The sequence below is a fragment of the Leuresthes tenuis genome, unplaced genomic scaffold (genome assembly GCF_036924035.1).
Source record: "Leuresthes tenuis unplaced genomic scaffold, fLeuTen1.0.hap1 SCAF_16, whole genome shotgun sequence".
NCBI classification, from domain to species: Eukaryota; Metazoa; Chordata; class Actinopteri; order Atheriniformes; family Atherinopsidae; genus Leuresthes; species Leuresthes tenuis.
In genome coordinates this window covers 4,347,017-4,366,019 of record NW_027325370.1, presented here as the reverse complement: position 1 = coordinate 4,366,019, position 19,003 = coordinate 4,347,017, and the positions used below count along the sequence as shown (strand labels likewise).

General features: G+C 43.0%; 1 protein-coding gene across 7 annotated transcripts in view; it reads left to right on the top strand.

Moving 5' to 3' along the window:
- Positions 1 to 1,680: 1,680 nt before the first annotated feature.
- The window catches only part of znf512b (zinc finger protein 512B), a 29,314-nt gene continuing 11,991 nt past the window's right edge, over positions 1,681 to 19,003 (top strand). For 3 of the 7 annotated variants that reach the window (XM_072366595.1, XM_072366594.1, XM_072366590.1), the window contains exons 1-8: positions 1,682 to 2,836; positions 4,506 to 4,640; positions 16,887 to 16,966; positions 17,090 to 17,218; positions 17,363 to 17,538; positions 17,639 to 17,913; positions 18,066 to 18,137; positions 18,836 to 18,970. In XM_072366595.1, coding sequence (XP_072222696.1) covers positions 4,508 to 4,640; positions 16,887 to 16,966; positions 17,090 to 17,218; positions 17,363 to 17,538; positions 17,639 to 17,913; positions 18,066 to 18,137; positions 18,836 to 18,970 — 1,000 coding nt within the window. In that variant the 5' untranslated portion in view covers positions 1,682 to 2,836; positions 4,506 to 4,507. Of the gene's footprint in view, positions 2,837 to 4,505; positions 4,641 to 13,414; positions 13,497 to 16,886; positions 16,967 to 17,089; positions 17,219 to 17,362; positions 17,539 to 17,638; positions 17,914 to 18,065; positions 18,138 to 18,835; positions 18,971 to 19,003 lie in introns of those variants that run through there. The other 4 variants (XM_072366591.1, XM_072366592.1, XM_072366593.1 and 1 more) reach the window with 4 other exon arrangements.

Here is a 19,003-nt window from a genome sequence, read left to right as displayed (position 1 = left end):
ATGCTTGTGACTGATCTGCTGTATCTCCATCCTCTCACAGCACTTAAATTGAATGAGAAACACACATCGTCGTCTCTCGTCAGCTACTGTCAAGCAGTCCTTTAAAAGCCAGCTGAAAAAAAGCGAGTGAAGTTGCTTTGGTGACATAAACAGACTACATGATATATATGAAGCATGTAAGCTGCTAAAAAAGGGTGTGCGCTCTCTGATTTTTGATAGGAAAGCTCAAGAAACAACACAATGACCTGCTGGCTGGGCTCCTCTGAGTCTTCAAGTAAGCAGACAACTCCTCTTGTCCAGTTTTTAAACCGTTAAGTAACATTTTGCTCACTCAGCAGGGAAGGAGAAGAAACAAGGATCAGTACCATAGTCTTAGGGATTAATTATGGGTCAAACAGTGTGCTGTGTAAAGTATCTACCAGCAGCCCTACCAAAACAAACAGATTTAGCTTGATCACCTTGACATGCTGTGTTGGAGAATGGCAGCTGTCACTCAGCTGATAGTCAGCCCAGGCCTCCCCTCTGCTGGCCCTGTGTGTCATGGACCAGCTGTGACTGCCCTCAAGTCTTAATGAACTCATCAGAGATATCCCAAATGTATTTGTACCACCACACCACTCAGCCGGAGCAAAACAAACCACACATTTAGACGCGACAGATGCTTCAGGGGCCTCTGTGTCGAATACAACTGGAGATGCTCTGTGAAATCATAGAACTGCACTGCCACCGTGTGGAAAATCAATAACCCAGACAAACCTTGCCTGTACACAACGTGTTTGTGAGCTTCTGTTAGGCACTGCAACAACAAAAAAATAACCATTAACGTTTCATATTGTGTGATGCAGCTATGACAGCTGGATCGGTGTCACTGCATGTGTTTATATACATAAACTTAACACAGGAGTCAATAAAAAGGACTTTCTGGGACTATATCGAAAAGGTGGTTTGTAAATTTTGATCCATATGTTTTATTTACTCGTCTTTATTAGGTAATTCATTAATTTCACGAGTGGTATGATTAACATCTTTATGCTCAATGTAAGCATCTCTTAAGTGTCATTATGTGACAGTGTTTCCTTTTTTCGACGATATTCAGTAAATACAAAATTAAAGCGCTACCGCCCTCTACTGGCAACGCTTAAAAGCGTTGTTAAACATAAATTACATCATGGTTTTAGATCATTTCCACTAATAGGAAATATCAGGCCATGGTGACTGGCACCAATCAAAGACTAAGAGAGTCCCTCTGTTGTTTTACTCAAACTGAGTGAGGTGGCAGTGATGCCATGAATGATTCATTAAGTGGGCTGTGAAGTGAAAAAGATGTGGGCTCACACCATATGTGAAACATTTATTATTAGCCGTGTTAAATGGGCAAAATGCCAGCAAGTGCACATAGCCTGGAAGTAGCTTGCGGCTACAACAATTACAGTCCCAATATTGCACTGAATGTGGGGCGATGTGCTGCTGGCGTCCATGAACATCAACAGGATTAATGTTGACCTTGAATTTTAGGAGTCTATTGTTATGTCAGGGAGATGTGAACGTGGTCCTTGCGACTTGAGCTCAGTTTTCCATGTGGAAGACGAGACTAAATGTTTTGCCTTCTGCTAAGTATGCCCAGTCATTTCTTTCTTTCTTTCTTTTTTTGGCACGCTGGGTATTCCAGGGGTTTTCTGGAGAATGTGACAACAGCACTGGCCTGTGACAAGTAGAGTTGCCTGCATAGACCAGACTACAGACATTTCGTCGGACTTGATAAAGCCCGAACACAGTACGACGAAGGACACATGGGCAGAACATTTAGCTGGAACTCGCGGTAAATACTTTGCGAGGGCTGATATTAGGAATTTAAGCCCTGACCCTTTTTCGTCAGGCACGAGCGACGTTACGTCGGAAGAGTAGCCGGAGCCGGTGTTGCAGCGACTTTATTAGCCAGCAACCCCACTATTATTCAGCTCGAAATAGAAAATAATAACGCGAGAGTTTGCAAGTTGCCTGAAGACTGTAGTTGCAACTGTCAAAGGTGGAGTGGATACGCGCATGACCCAACACACATTACTGTAATACTGTACACGGCCGCCGAGATAATATCCGTATAAAAAAGCGAAATAATCCCGAGGTAAGGAGCCGAGGAGTCAACCCAAACCGACCGAGGTTCGGCGTTTCTGCTGGTTTTCCTTCGCTTCGTTTTCTTTTACTCTACCCGACAGTGTCGAAGCCGTCGACATTACTGCACTAAACATATTTTTGTGCCTCCCTTTCGCTCCAGCCAGCGCAAGGATTTTTTTTCTCCTCCTTCGCAATAAAGTCGCCATTTTGCTTCACTGCCTATATAAACCATCCCGTATTCTAATATTTTTCATCAAGGAGTTGGGGACCTACCCGTCTTTCCTGGCTATTTCTGATATTTCTGGAGTGTCTAAGGAGAAGACAGAGGTTGGAGAAGAGAAGTGCCTCGTGGTATACATATTAATACAGGAAAGGAGGGGGCAAGGCATTTGGAAACTGGAAATAAGGTGAAAGTCTCCTGGACTTCGTTTAATGAACTGACAGAATTGTGATTTGTGCTCTCCTGCCTTGCTCTTTTTTTGCCGTCCACCGGGTGATCGTCAGCGGAGTGGGAGTACAGGACAACGGTGACGACTGTCCGCTTCCTTCCAGGCCCCCCAACCTCAGTCTGACCGGCCCTTGACGCACAGCAGGTGTGATTGCCATGTAACATAACATTGGTGGAAAAACGCCCACTTCGGTGCCTGTCTCCTGACCCCTTCCTCCCTCACGTGGGTGACCCGGGGCCACCGGCTCCTGGTGCTGGGTGACTGCTTCAGTTCAGGTAGGTGTGGCCGGCCAAGAAGAAAAAGAAGAAGAAAGTGGAGCACTCGTTTTTGTTTTTTTTCTGTATTCACTTAGATATGAAAATATAACCTTGTTGTAGTTGACAAACACAGCATGGCAGCGTGCCACGTGCACTGTAAAATACTTGTTTCCAGGTTTGTTTGGCAGCAGATTGTGTGGGTGTCACCGGGTTCATTGTGTCTGTGGTTAAAATTGTAGAATCCCAACTGTGAAAAACAGCGTTGGATTAGAGCAAAAAACCAAACATTTGTATCTGGATACGATCTTGTACTTTTCTCGTGATGCCACTTTCACTCTGCTACACTTTTTTTTTCATAACATCTTCTTTGATTGCTTGAATTACCAGTTACTTAAAAAGAAATAACTTCTGGGATTTGTATCATTTTGAAGATTGAGCTACTCTAAAAGCAGTCGGTTCATCAGTTGACAAGGAAATTGGCAGCTGTAGCTATGCTGATCATCCCTTTAGAGCACATGCATGTCTCTGTTCTCAGTGTATTGACAAACTGATCAATTGTTTGACAGAGAAAATACACAAAAATGCTCCCAAGCAAACTTCTGCTGTGAGGGCTTTTGCTTTTAATTGGTTCAGGTGGCTGCACCACCATTTTTCCTGACTGCGTTTGCATAGTTTTAGCAATGAAAATGCTAAGCTAAGCTGCAGGTTTTTTGTTTTTGTTAAATCTCCCCTTTTTTAACCGAAGGATGCCAAACAAACAGTTTTCTTATCAGGAAACGCACAGTGCTGTACAGAGGTGACTCGCAGAAGAGTTTAACGCAGAAACAGCGGCTCTGAAACAAGTTCCTGTGTTAGCGTGAGTTCCTGTTTGTGTTTGTCTACATTTCAACAGCCCGGATCCTCCAGCAGGTTCAACAAGTCCTTAAATTCGCACTGAGATTGATGAGCCGATAATGGCCAAAAAATAGCCAATGCACGGCGTGCAGTTGGACACTGATTGGCCCCCACTGCACGCCTTTGTGTGTTGTTGTAATTTATTGGAAGAGTGACATAAATGTGTGCTAAGAGAAAGCATGTTGGATCGTAATCACTACCACTTAGCATAATTAGCTATTGTCGGCCTCCGTTCATTAGACTGTTGCAAGGTTCAGAACAGAAAGCCTGAATTTGACATGCACGGATGATGACAACACAGACTCTATAGGTGCTTCGTGGACTTTGATATGAAATACATCTTGTAGTCAGCAAATGAGGGTAAGCTCTCCGCTTTTTTGCTGCTGAACTGCTTCAGTGGACCTGGTATCTAAAGAAAGGAGGAAAAGCTGCTTCTATTCCACGTCCTCTCTTTGACTCACCTTTTGTCTAATGGGCAGAGCATGAAGTTGGTGTGTAAGTGAGAGTATTGATTTTTAAATGAAACATGGAAGGTCACACCCTCATTACCGCTGCAGATGATGCATGTGCCTCCACTCAGATAACCTTCAGTCCAACAGCATGATGGCGGACATGAAGAAACTGCATTATAGAACAAGGAGGCAGCATTATCACAGTCTATTGATGGAATGGAGTGCTAATAATGTGTTGACCAACAACGAAGGCAGATTAATGAGCAGCAGAAAACATCCGGGCATCGCCTGTAGATATTAATGTCTCCCGTGTGTTTCAACCCTCTCGTCTACTTTTGCAGGCATGGAGATCCCAAGTGGCCCCAGACTTGGGAAGCTGTCCTCATCAGGGCTGCCAAGGGCCCGAACCACCAAGCACGGACATCCCCAGGAGTTCGTTAGGACTGCGTCAGGCCCTGAAAACAACAACAAGCATCGTGAGTGAATAATATTATCAGTGAGTTGAGCTTTTGTTGGAAAGACCCAGGTTTGTTCCTAAGTTGATTCGAAGATTTATTCCACGTAGTGAATAGCTACAACAAGATGACACACGGACACAAACGGCGTGTTATGGTTGCACGAGTGCACATAAAAACTTACGCTCTGCAGCACTGGCTGATGTGTGATCATCGCAGGTTAGCTGTTTTCCATACAATACATCGTCATCCTTTTATTTTTTAATAGGTTATATTATGTTTAGCATCAATGCTTCCAGGCTCAACGTAACTCTACCCCTCTCGCCACAGAAGGGCCTGGAAACTACAACATTTTTCCAGGGACAGCCTTACAGTTAGGAAAAGAAAAAAAAAAACAAATCAACAAGTATTGCCAAGCACTGACTTGAGTGAAACTCCAAGCCATCTGGATGGAGATGGAAGATTTTGGAGAGTGGAAGTCGGACTGGGGAATTATTTTTCAATCCAATAACCAGCGGATCATCATGACTTTGTTAATAGCATCAGGCAGCCTTGGAAACTGGGGCCTGTTCTAATATGACCCAGTTGTTTTGGTTGCTGCAAAAAGCCCGTCATGCCCAGACACACGGAGCACCAACCCTCGCCGAGGTCTTTGGGTTTGTTGTCATTCTGTGTTATTTATTTATCTTTTCAGTGGGCTCGTGCGTGCGACCTTGTTTGTGCTTAGTTCTTATGCACATTTAATATGAAGCTGATTTTGCAAGACAGAACTGAGTGTGCAGCAAAACCCAGGACGCACAGCGTTTCAAAGCCCTAATTTAAATGTGCGCTATATCAGTTTATGATTACCGGCCTCATCTGGTCTGTGGCAGTATAGCACCGGTTCAAAATCTGCTCTCTGACCTCACGCTGCATGCAGGCTGCCAGCTAATGTGCGGTTCTGCTCTTCAAGTTTTTATTTCGGTAGAAGATGGCGAGTCGATTTGAATGGCAGCTTCTTCCCTGCAGGCCCTCAAAGTCTCGTGTTTTTATAGATTTTTCTCACATTTTATTACTAAATAAACAGGATGAGTTTATAAATCAATCAGTGGATGGTTAGTGGTGTTTCTGCCCTGGTCGTTCTGAGACTAGAAGTTCAACAAATACTCTAAACTTGGCTTCTTTGGTGAGTCAAGCTGATGATTGTGACTCAGTGTATGTGTGTTAAAATAATGTTGCTGCAGGTGATGGATTTATGGGACTTTTTCAGGTAACTTCATACTTAACTGTCTCTGCGTGTGTTTCACTTTCTTTTTCCACGGTTGAGCTGCTTTAATTCACCTGTATAGCTTCTCAGAGACTCTGATGCTGTAATGATGTCCGTGTTTTTAATACTGCAAGTGGTTTATTTGTTTTAAGGACAGCCTCCAGCATGATTAGACTTCACAAGATATGAATCTGCATTCTGCTCTGTTATAGTTGAAGACTTGTCTTGTTGGGTTTGGAAAGGTTATCTTGGGTATTACCTGAGGTTTCTCTTGCCATGAAGGAGACTTAAGTTGTTAACGTTGGCAGTGGAGTCGTATGATTCTCTAAACACCTGCAGCAACCCTAAGGGCAAACGTGTGACTGCTGCTTCTCTCTCAGAATGTACATGTTGTTTTACACACAAAGTGACTCGTAGGACATGCTTATTAGATGTGTTAGAACCGGTGTGGTATATGATTCACTCATCTTCAGCTAAGGCTTAAGAAATAAGGTTATTTATTGACTGACCTGAATTTCTTGTTCAATCAGCAGAACACCAACTGTTTTACAATAAAATTATCTGTCAGTGAGCTATCTTTTTTTTTTTTTTTATCTTGCTCGCTTAAATCTCAACAGCTTTGGAGAGTTAGGAAATTGTGTATCGCTGATAGTAATGGGCTTTGTGCTAACCGGTCTACCCCTTTGAAACAAAGGCATCAATGTCTAGGCAGGCTGGAGGCTTTTCAGTTCTCAGTCTAGGTCAGTTGTGCACAGTGTGTGCTTTCAGTGCGCTCCTCATTATCTGCCCTCATCCCGCTGGTTAGTTTTCACTCTCCACCCCATGTCCAATGATACTTTAGGCTGTTACATGTTATTGTGATATCAGTTCTCGTGTTCATGTGTAAATCTTGCAGACGGGTACTTGAATCCCTGTCTGACTGGATGCATGTGGCACCAGCAGTTTCCTGAAATCCTTCCTGCGTACACATGAAAAGAAAACCTGAAAATTGAGTTGTGTGCTTTTCTAGAGTTGTGTTGTGGTTGAGTGGTAACCGTGCCGCACAATAGAAAACCATCTCTGGGGAGGATATGTGGTTTATGCAGGCGACCTGGCCTCTGAGCGTTTGTCTATTTCTCTGTGTCTCGCTATGAAAATACATATTAATATACATTTCTTTTTACTGATGACATCCTGTTTGAACTCTGTGATGTCTTCTTTTTTTAAATGGAAATAAAGTTGCTTTATTGAATGCTGTTGACAAGCCCTGAGATTGGGCCTGAGATGAGGGCTCTGCAAACATTAATGGAAATGTGAAATGCAGCCTTTGATGCTGAGTTGTGCATCTACACTCTTCATGAATACAGGCTGCTTACCACTTATTGAGTGTATTTTTTACGTGTTCGTCTGTGTGGACGGGGTGATGTTAGCTTACTGTCCTCTGCCTCTCGGTGGAAGACGCTGCAGTCAGGTCTCCCAACACGTCTGCGTGGTCAGCCTGGCTAACGCTACATTGAGTTTGCACCAATATTCTGATCCTTTCAACGCCGTGTCGTCTTTCTTTGTTCCTGCAGCACAGACGGTCACATTCAGAACTTTCTTCCTCACAGAAAAGGTGTTTTTTTCACAAGGTTGTTAGATTTTTCAGTAGGTTGCTTTTTTTTTTTTTATTAAAAAAAAGAAAGAAGCCGTAGAAGAAAATATTTGATGAATTTTTGATTCAGTATGAGCATGAGGAGGGATGGCCAATGCTGTCCGTGTGGGAGTTAAAGGAGTGGGACTGAGTCAGTGGGTCGTATGCGGCTTTACAGTGAAATGAGATTTCACCATTTCGGATTGTTTTAGAAAAAAGGAAAAAGACATATAGGGTACATATGCGTTACCAGATATATTTGGGTGCCCTTTAAAATCGCTGAGTGGCCTACCTCAGTGTAATTTATGTGTGGGAAATGACTCTTAGCTGAACTGTATTTCCTCACAGGACTTGGCTAACTGAACAGTAGCATTGAACCCAGTTGTGAACGTGTTGTGAATTGGGTAAAGATTTTCTCCAATGCTTACACATGCACTCGAAAGCAGAGTATTCTTCTGGAAATGCGTTCTCGCAACTATAAATACCGCAGAGCGGCTCCAGCATACAGCACACAGAGGGTAGGATGTAATGCAGAAGACATGCTGGGGAAATGGTGGCGTTTAGTTCACAGCACTTACAACATGTCAGATGAGCCTGTGTTGATATCAGGAACAAATGTAGTGCTGTACAGCTGCAGCATTGATGAGCATGTAGACAGCATGGTACATTACAGCAGAAGATCAAATCAGCATGTAAGTTTACTCATTGGAATATTACTGGCAAGCACACACATGGTCTAACTCGCTGGTTGAATCATGTCAGTAAGGCCACAGAAAAAGACACGAACATTCACATCCGGCCCATCCAGAACACGTCTGGAAAACTTGAGGCATGCTGTGCAAAAGTGGGAATAGCTTTGTTAGCTGCAACACATTTCTTTGTAGCTTGAGCCAGCGCTGTCACATAATCCTCTGTGAGTCTATCTTTACGCTCATGCACGGTGTATTTCATTTAACTTTTACTACCTCGCTTCAGTTAGTGAACTGTTTCTTTTTCACAGCTGTCCAGGTCCAGTCTGACCAACTTCCTTTTCTTTATTGTTACCTGGAACATATCTGCAACCTTTTTATTTGCCTCTTTGTCTCCTATCATTTTCAGTGATTAAAACCTCGGTCATGAATTTTAGGCTGTCTGATATGTTATTGGTTGATTCATTTGGCACATTTCCCAACAGATAGCAGCTTAACGTCAGTATTCTGACAGTTTGTGCTACCTGCTCAACATGAACTGTGAGTAGCTTATCACTAAGTCATCCTGTTAGGCTGCTTTAATGAACTAAGTCTCTTCCTCTTAATGACCAACCTTTGCTGTGGAAGTTAAACAGAAAAAGCACTTGAGAGGCAGATGTAATACCTCTATAACTCTATCTGATAATGGAATAGATTATTTTGTCAGGTAGGAAACATTAGTCACAGTTGAACTGACCTCTGCCTCTGGGTGTTTTTCTCTCTCTCTGTAGACGAAGCTCTTAAAAGAAGCACAATTCACAATATTTTCTCTAAAGCTATTTGCACCCAAATTATAAGGAATCTTTGTTTCTTAACTTTTCTTTAGGAAATGGTTTATCCACCATTGAAAATTCGAGGTACTTCCAAACTTTGGACGTGTCTTGTGAAATGTGTTCTTTTGACACTTAACAGTACTGCACACGTGCACATTGTGTTGACCCGAGTGTGTCTTTGCTAACGGTGACAACGAGACAACATTTTTTTTTTCCTCTTTGCCTCTCGTGTAATGTTGACCCACCGCCTCGACCCGTCACTTTGCTCAGCTCAGCCGCCGTTCCTTCAGTGCACACTGAGCCCTGGTAGCACATGGCGTGCGGTGCACTGCAGTATATCAACTCAATTATTTTTTGCTGGTATTGCAAATCATACCTTTGGGATTTCTGGATACCTTAGCCATGTGACCAAGTGTGCAAACACGTGTGTTCTCAAATGAGACTTCTGTAGGACCTTCCTTTCAAGCCCACAATTTGCTGAACCTGCATATTTGTCTATATTTTCATCAGTCGCTTGCTTTTCCACTCATATACTCACACATCCTCTCACTTATTTTCTTCATGCATAGTTATTCCTTTCTACGTGCTCCTCCTCCTGTTTTACTCTTCAAGCGTTATTATCAGCCTCAGTATTCTTCTTTCCAACGTTTACTTTCACTAGTTATAGAGTGAAGAGTTGACACTTGATTCTGGGTTCTCAGCGAGGTGCTACATGTTGTTTAGAGCAGCGTCCTTTGAGATACTTTTTTATTTGGCAGGCTTTAGGATGGCAGATGACACGGAGCACAGAGAGACTGAGTCGGTGAGTCATTGTCCATAAGGAAGACGCACAAACAGTCTCGAGCAGACAATGTCCGTCTGGCTCTCATACACGGGACTGTATGCCCTGTTGCATAAACACAGGCTGTTTTTTTCATTTGAATATGTATATTTGATATATTTGTTGCCACTTGCCGTAAACTCCAGCATAATCTGCATATGCAGTAATCTTCTCCAGTCAGCCTTGCATTTGAAAACATTTCGCTTGCTCTGCTGTCAGCTTCGCTTCCCCAACAACATCATCATCATCCTCTTGGAGCTGCACATACGTGGTCAGCCATCTGAAGATGTTGGGAAGTGTCTATAAACACTGTTGTCTGGGGGCCCAATACACAAGATTTATAATATCATGAAGCAGAGAGTTGATGTGGAAAGCTGTAAAATCAATACAGGTACTGTGAGTCACCAGATTATGTGCCAGAAATATCAGGCATGTCCTCACTTCTTTGATTTGTCTGCCTTACTTGTGGTTTAGTGGTGGTTGTAAACTAAAAGCCTACCTCGGTTCTGTGCAGTGAGCCCTGGCCTTTTATACAAAGTTAATTCCCTACACAGTGGTTTAGACCACTGAGAACTGTGAAAGTAGTTTTTCATTAGGGCGACGCTCACTGTCTGACATTAGCGACTCATTTTAAAACTTCTGTGGGGAGAAAACCTGCCAGTCTGAGTCTGTTTATGGCTTCCACACAAAGTAGTGCAAACCCAGAAATAAAGGGAAGGATGTATAGAACAGAATGGAGTAATCCTTCAGGCGTCTCTTAATGGGGAAAATTATATTGTTGCAGCAGCACAGAGAAAGACCGAATACTTAAATTAAATTATTGGAAAATTAGAAATAAGCATACAAGATAACACACAACAAGAGATAACAAAATATAAGTAAATAAGTAGCAGGTCTGAACCCAAAGTGACCGAAGAGGAAGTTTTAATATTAAGTGCAAAAAACCCGATGAAAGTCTACAGCAAAGCCATCAGATCTATTACCATTTATTACCATTTACTCATCAAACACTGCATCAGAAGAGACCCATTAGAAGGGCTAACAGCAGATCTGTGCCAGAACGCACGATATTTACACCCCCGGTTCAAAAACAGTGGGGATGCTGCGTAAAAGTGTGAATAACAGAATGCAATGATTTGAAAATCTTTGATGGCGGCACATCTCAAAAGAGTTGGAACGGCCGTTTTAACCACTATGTAGGATTTAACAGTCTGTAACCTTCTGGGAACTGAGCAGACCAGTTGCCTGACGTTAGGGAGAGGAATGTTGTCTGATACAGGGTTCTAGCTGATAGATGGATTGATCGATACTTTTTTGATCCCGAAGGAAATTCAAGCATCCAGTCGTGAAAAAGTAACATAACATACATTCAACATACATTAGGATCTATACAAAAGCTATTAAAAAAACTAAGAAGTAACTGTAGAAATAAAGTGTTTTTTACAACTATAAATTATTTACAATATAAAGTGACCGTAGAACTAGCAGAAGTACCATCACTGAGAGCCTGATGGCCAGAGGGACAAAAGAGTTCTTGAGTCTGTTGGTGGAGCAGGACTGAGACTCCTCTGCCTGATGAAGGTGTTGTGCAGAGGGTGCAGAGCTGCTCCACAGTGTAGGTTCTCGTTTTCTGATGCTTCAGATGTTCCCAGCTGGTGAAAGGTGTGGACTGCAGGCAGGCAGGCCGGCCAGGACTCTTGTACTACGAGGACGGGCTTCTGTAATAAACGCAGTGTGTAGTTTAGTATAGTCTAACTTAAATATACAAGGTCTTCTCTGGAAGCACATTGTTGCTTTGAAAGCGTTGCGTTCCTTTCAGCGTTGATGGTGCCCAGATAGGATGGCAGTGTTTCTGGAAGACGTTCCCGTGTCTTCCTCTTCATATCACAGAGCTTTAAGCTGCATTTGACGGTGACTCGGTGAACTGTGCTCACAGACAATGATCTCTGGGACTATTCCCGAGCCCGTGCAGCCTTTTAATCCAGTGCTGCCTGAGGGCCAGAAGATCATCCAATAAATCCATGAAATACAGACTTCTCTTTTTGGGCTGTGTCTAGTGCACACAGAGATGTCTCCAGGTTTTCACAATCTTTTGTTAATGCTTTATATGCTTTGCTCATTGCTGAACTGCCCATCTTTGCTACTGGAATCTGCGTTTCTGGGGTGCTCTTTTTTTTCTATCCAGTTATGTTTCTGACCCATTTCCAATGAACCTAATTAGTTGCAACATGTCCTTCCAGCTGTTCTTCTTTTCCAATCTTTCCGTCCCAACCTTCATGAGATTTATTGCTACCATCAAATTCAAGATTTTTATTCTATATGTTTTCAGTGTTCCATTGCGAATAAAGTACTGCTTTATGAGATCTGCAAATCATTGCTTTCTGATTTTACTTAGGTTTCATACACGGTCACAACTCTTTTGGAACTGAGGTTGGATCTTATTATAAGGCTGCTGTGGCAGGAGCTCCAGCACGTAGCGAGCTTTACAGCAGTGATGGAGCCAATAAATGAAGTTGGGAAGAAGATTAAAGCAGGACTTTAACTGCAATTTTGAAGCTGGCTGAGCGTCAAATCTGGACAATTTTCTCTTGTGGCGGACATGTTTTTGACATTTAATGGAAGACATGAGATGACACAAAATCAGCAGAACTATTCTGTGAACGCTCACACTGTGCAGGAGTGATCGGCAATGATCAGAAGTCCAGGGGGAGCAGGGGGTGTGGAGTTTGGGCCGGAGCGGTCCCTCAATGCTTTAACGTGTAGCTGTGACTATCTTTTGCACTGTATGTCCTATAGGGGTTCATCTCAAAGTTTGAGCCAGAGCGAGACCGATTTAAAGGAGTTAAGTCTTCTGTTTTCTTTAATAGATTCCACCTACATGTTGCATGCATCACTGCAGTATGTTTCGGTTATATTTACAAGGGAAAACGGTGGGGGTCATTGTTCATTTGAGTGATGCATTTCACAAGCTGCATAGCAACTTACACAAGCTTTGTTGTGCACACATCTGCTCTGCTGATCAAACAGAGGAATGGCACCAGATGCAAATCGCATGGAGCAACTCTTTCTGCCGTATGTTGTATAAAGAAAGTTTTTGTTTCAATTCATATCACACAACATATATGCTGATAGCATGTTCATGAGGGGCCTTTTAGCCACCGGTTGATATTTGGGTTGTGCTTTCATGGGGATGCACTGTGATAACAGCACATCCAGCAAATAAAAGAGCATTTTTAGGTTATTTTTGCAGCTGTTAGTGGGTCATCACACTTATTTGATTCCACCACAGGAAGCCTTGGATGTTTCCTGCAGTTCGGTGGAAGAAGACACGAGTTTAACAGCGATGGCAATTAGTCAAAATGAATGGAAAATATTGACGTGTCCTATATCAGCAGCAGTCGCATAACGTGGTACCTTGAAATAGCACAATTTAGCTGAAACTTGTTTGTGTTTTACACATTAGCAACAGTTGTGCAGAGGCAGAAAGAAAAGAGATGGGGAGGGCAGCAAGTTGAAGAGAAAAAAAACAAAGGCAGAGTGTGAGAGCCAGACTCACTGAGAGAGTCTGGTTTTCTTTCAGTGAGTCCGTGTCCGGCTGTAACACTCCTCTGGTGCTGCTCCACCTCATTTCTCCGTTTTACTCTCTGTCTGGAATCAGGCCTGACGGGGAGGGAATATGGGGACTTCTTCAAAAGGAGGTGTGTATATGATGGGAAAAATGGTACAGAGTGTGTGTGAAACAGAGAAAGAGGGGGAGAGGCGGGAGGAAATGGCAGTACGTGCTGAAAAATAGCATGCAGAATGATAGGAAGTACTAAAAAAACACGAGTGTATGAAAGTGGCAAAGTGCTGACATGCTGCCTCACAGTAGAGGTGAGACAGAAACAAAAATGTCTGAGCAGCAGTTACTATCTGTGTGATTGTTTTGCAAACAGTCCAGGTGTGTTACTTTCTCCAGGAAATAGTGATTCTATGTCCTTAGTCCACGAAGTCAGTGGTAAACAGTGGTTATTTTATGTTTGTTGTCCGTATAAGCTACAGTTGGTCTGAAACCTACTGTGCAGACACAGACAAAGGCTTCTGTGTGAGTATTTGTCAAGGAAAACAAATGACTGTTGTGTGTGTGTGTGCATGTTTGTGTGTTTGTGGGTAATGTGTGAACCCATGCACTCGGGGAGAGCAGTTGCAGGCGTAGCTAGGAGAACTCAGAGGTTATTTGAGATCATTAGACAGCTGCCAGCACTCCTGGGTCCTGACTCTTCTCTTCTCTTCTCTTCTCTTCTCTGACTTGGTTACCACTTTTAGTGTAAACCACTGTGGAGCAACAGTTGCAGACAGCTGGGAGCGACTCACAGTCCGACATTAGCTGAACAGCTGTTTTATCCCTATAGCCTGGACACAATGGACTTGCTTTGTTTCATACCAAGACAATGCTTGTGATTGCTGGAAGGTTTTAGCGTCGGTGTGCTGCTCATATTCATGCACGCAAAGCAAAGTAAAACCCATCTACACACAGTAATGTGTTGGCACAGTTAACCCCAGAAGAGTAAAGTCTGCTGCCTCGGCTTTGCCTGTTTGCATTGTGGTCCACTGTACTGTATGTGAGCTTAATTGTTTTGCATTCTGTAAAGTGGTAACTAAGACAAGTGGATCTTATTCCCATAGCAACAAGATCATATCTTTCCCAAGAGCAGAATTAATTAATTATGCCTTTTTTTTTTTTTACAAGACCTTTATTTTCTAAGACATGAATTATAATGCATGCTCAAATTTTATTCTCCGCACAAGAGCTTCACTGCCGACTGCATCACCTCTCCAGCTGCTACCCAGACAGCTAATAGAGAAAAGCTCTGTCGCCTGGAGAATATTAATACACTCATATACATGCACAGACATCACACTTGCACTCTGTGGTAATGGCTTTGTGAATTTGTTTGTGCAACAGTGTATGCTTTTATGTGTGTGTTTACACCCCATGTCACAAACTAACTGCCAGCAATAATGTGTTACTTCTCATTCCATCCTACTCCGTCTTGCCTAGCTTTGCTTTTTACTTTCTTTTTAGAGATTATAACCCACCAGAATGTGTTTGTGCTTCTGAGTGGGAACGAGGTCAAAAACAAATGAGGAGAGAGTGGAAAGTTGAGGTCACGGTAGGTTAGTCGTGAGCTGTTTCTTAGACACATTAACTTTTACTCACAGAAAGAGATGGGTTTTGGTTTGCCTTTTTACCAACATGATCTCTCGTCTGAGCTACACTTAAAGGAGGAAAGTGATTTTTTTAGAGTGGCTTTGATTCAGTTTTGGATGCAGCATGCTTGTGTGCGTCCTGTGTCTTCTTATCGGTACGTTTGCAGGAGAGGTGAGCGGTCGGTGGACACAGTGTCATGTTTCTCAACATGAAGCGGTGAAATAGATTTAGAGGAAAGTCTAAAGAAGAGCTGTGCTGCATTCCACCCCAGAACCAACTGTCTGAAGTAGTTTCCCTTATGATATGACTGTGTACTCTCCACAGCGTCTGCCTTGTTTCTGCTGCTGCCAGATCAATGCATGAGAGCTGAGAGCTTACTGTATGTAAAGATGTATAATTCTGCAGAGCTACCTGCAACACTGTCATTCAGCATTATGCTTGGTCAGAGTCTCCCGCCTTCGCAGTTCCCCTCTCTCCCCCCTCAACATCCTTTCCTTTCCTCCCCCTCCTTTGTCACCTTCTCCCACATGCATACACTCTCAGACACTCTCCATCTTTCTTTTCCCCTTCACTCAAGCGGCAGTGTGTAAAGGAAATGGATTGCAGAGGTCTAATTGTAGGAGAGAAACAGTAATGAGCTGGTGGAACCAATGAGAAAGATTCGGAAGGGTGAGGGCAGAGAAGTGAGAAAGCTCGTCATGGGGTGAGGAAGGAGGAAGGCAGCAACATGAAAGACAGAGGGAGGGAGAAACGGAGAGCACAGAGAGAGCTGAGGCTGTCGGTCTGCAGTCTGCTGTGTCAGAGGTTCACACAGGCTCCAGCGATTTATATCATTTGCCCACTCTGCTTTCTCTTTCACTCCTTTACACACACACACAAAACCTCAGGCTGAAAATATGGAATCAGCCCTCTTGACAAATGGGAAATTAGTTGTTTTTATTCTGTAAAACAAATCAAAGTTATGATGAATAACTGTGGTTTTCCAGCTGAATATTCTGGCTCTATAAAACACAGAAAGAAAGATGCAGTTTCTTGTCATTTTTTGCTTTTATTTTCGGGATAAAGCATCCTCCTTAAATGGTGATTCAATCCTTTTTGCCACAAACTCATAAATGAGCATGCGCACGAGTGTCTGACATCTGACCTATACACATGCAAGCGAACTAGAAGATTTCCTGTGACTTTTATTGTGGATTGCTGTGCCAAAAGCAAGCTTACAGGCTGACAAACTGCTCCTTTAGCTTTAAATTGTCAAAGTGATAGCTACCTTACTGATACATTTTCTCAAAGCAGTATTTATCTTGCTGGTGTTGAATTGATTGATGGCTGTGTGAGGAGCAGAGTGTATGCCTCATGGTTTGTGCATGATTTAGAAAACATTTCACATAAATGATGATCGAACTTTTAAGTGCATTAAAGCTCTATATCCACAGTCCATAGAAACTGACATTGATGAAATTAGCCTCGTTCTTATGACTGAAGTGAAGTTTCAGAAATCAAATCTGGAAAGTAAAGTAAAGAAATGCATTTCCTTCTGCTGAACACCGGGGGTGTAACCTGTATATTACAGACACTATACAAAGCTGTGTGGAAATCAGACATGAGCAACAGTAACTATGCGACCTATTTACTTTGGCAGTTACTGACGTGCATGTGTGGTTGGACTATGTGACCATACTCAACCAATCGATTAGCTGAAAAGACTTTACAGTTGGATATGTGAGACTTTGTTAATGTGTCAGGAGCATGTAAGTCGTTACGTTCTTAGAGCGTTAACGACCTAAATCGAACTTAATCCCAACTTCTATGAAAAGGGAAACTTTGCATGTGATGAATGTGAAGTCTTAGCAGCCGTGTCTTTCTAACTCAAACATGGTTTTGGTTCTCGTTTTGGTAGGTTTGGTGTGTGATGAGTCAGCAGAGGGGAAGAGGAAAGGTCGCCCTAAAGCCGAGGTGCAAGAACTGAGAAGCATCCCTGTGAGTATTTGTCTTCTAAATAAGCAGGCTTCATTATTCACACATTGTGGGCGGCTCCCCATGAGCATGATACAGCACGATAAAGCAGTGAAACTTGCACGTATTCAACTCTTTCTTTGTCAGGCTCACATGATAGTACAATGGAAGGAAGAGTTTAAGCGCCGCTCCAGAGTTAAGTGTCCATGTCCGGGCTGTTGGTTAGAGTTTCCCAGCATCTATGGCGTCAAGTACCACTATCAACGCTGCCAGGGGGTGAGTCACTTGCCTCTGCGATTAGTCAATTATTTAGGCTGTGTTTTAAAGAAGTGAACATGTATTTATATTTATATATACCCACTATTGTCATCAGATATTGTGTAGGGACCGTAGATCCCCTCTCATCATGTCTATATTCAGCCCACTGTAGCTGAGAAGCTGAGTCATGGATGTCCCTACTGTGAGGCAGTGTTTGCCACAAAGGTGCGCCTGCAGAAGCACAAGCTGTGGAACCACCCAGACAGAGTTAATAAAGAGGCCAAGGAAGAGCAATCTAAGCTTCAAAAGGCTCACGTCAAGTCCAACACTAAGAAAAGGTGACTGGAGTTATGGAGCTCATATCATCTGCTCTGATCCAAGTAGTGTCAGCAGTGTTATGATGGTGACATCCTTAAACTGTTGTCTCTGTGAACTCAGGCCCATGGAGAACAGTCACCACTCGTCGGTGTTCTTCAAAGTGAAAAAGACCCATGAGGTCTCCACACCATCTCAGAATGGAGAGCTGGCCCATCAGAAGGGTGAGAGGAAACAGCACAGCCACAACCAGCCTTCGCAACAGATTCACCAGTCCCAGCCAGTCCAGCCTGAGTCTCAGTCCCAAAGCACATCATCAGATGCAGGAGGGAGTGAAAGTGAGGGTGGCAGTCTCCCCCCTCCCTTCCCCGACGAAGACCCTGAGCGAATGAGGCACAGTAAGATTACAGCAAAACTTCTGCAACAGGCCTCAGAGTCTCATTATATGCTTCCACTGTAAATGATCATCGTACATCATAGAACTCATCAGCAGCTTGAAGATCGCTGCATATAATCACCAATCCCTTCCTCTGTTTTTCTCTTGAGCCAGGACGGAAGCAGAAAACTCCTAAGAAATTCACTGGAGAACAGCCCTCTATATCAGGAACATTTGGATTGAAAGGTAAGCACCTGCCAATGAGAGCAGCCCGGTTTATTTTTTCATGAAATTACGACCTTTAAAAACGACATTGTGTTTTAACCTCATGTGAAACTTTTAAAACTTCATGCTGGCTGAGTCAGCACTAATTACAGCAGGTGATTTACTTGATAATTGAATTGAAGAGTGACTAACGAACCATTGCTGGTTTCTGTGCAGTGTTGTGATTTCTGGAGCACTGTGTGATGGGTTATGTATGCATGTATGTCTTTAAAAAGTGCTAAATGTGGCAACTGCAGAGACGCTTCATGTCTGGCTTAATGAATCTGTGACTCACACACTAAATACATATCACAAGCTTTACCAAGCCCTTTATTTCTATGTCTCATTCATATGCTGATGCTCAGTGACTCATACACCATACTCAGGGCTGAGAAGTGCACACCATCACATGTCACTGCGTTCTGCTGCTCTCAGTCTGCCTGTCATCGATCCATTATAGCTTAAAGCAATTTCTTTTCTTTATTTTCTGTCTCCCTATTTTATTTGATGTATATGTTATTTCAACTATATCAACTGTCTCTTTTTATTATCTCGTTGTTCAGCATTGTCCTACATATACCCTCCGTTGCTTCCATCTCTCACTTAAACTTGAATATATTTTTGGTGTGTATTAATTTCTACAATAAATGAGTCTCTAATCATTTCTGAATGTGTTGCAGGTATGACTAAGGTGGAGGAGAAGCTGAAGGCGGGTCGTGTGAAGAGACCAGAGGGGAGTGGGTTCAGTGAGGAGCCTCAGAGAAGACCTACATCCAGTCAGGCCTTCAAGAAGGAATCAGCTGCCGCAAGCTCTGGTGAACAGTGGCTTCGTCTGAATGAATCTGTCA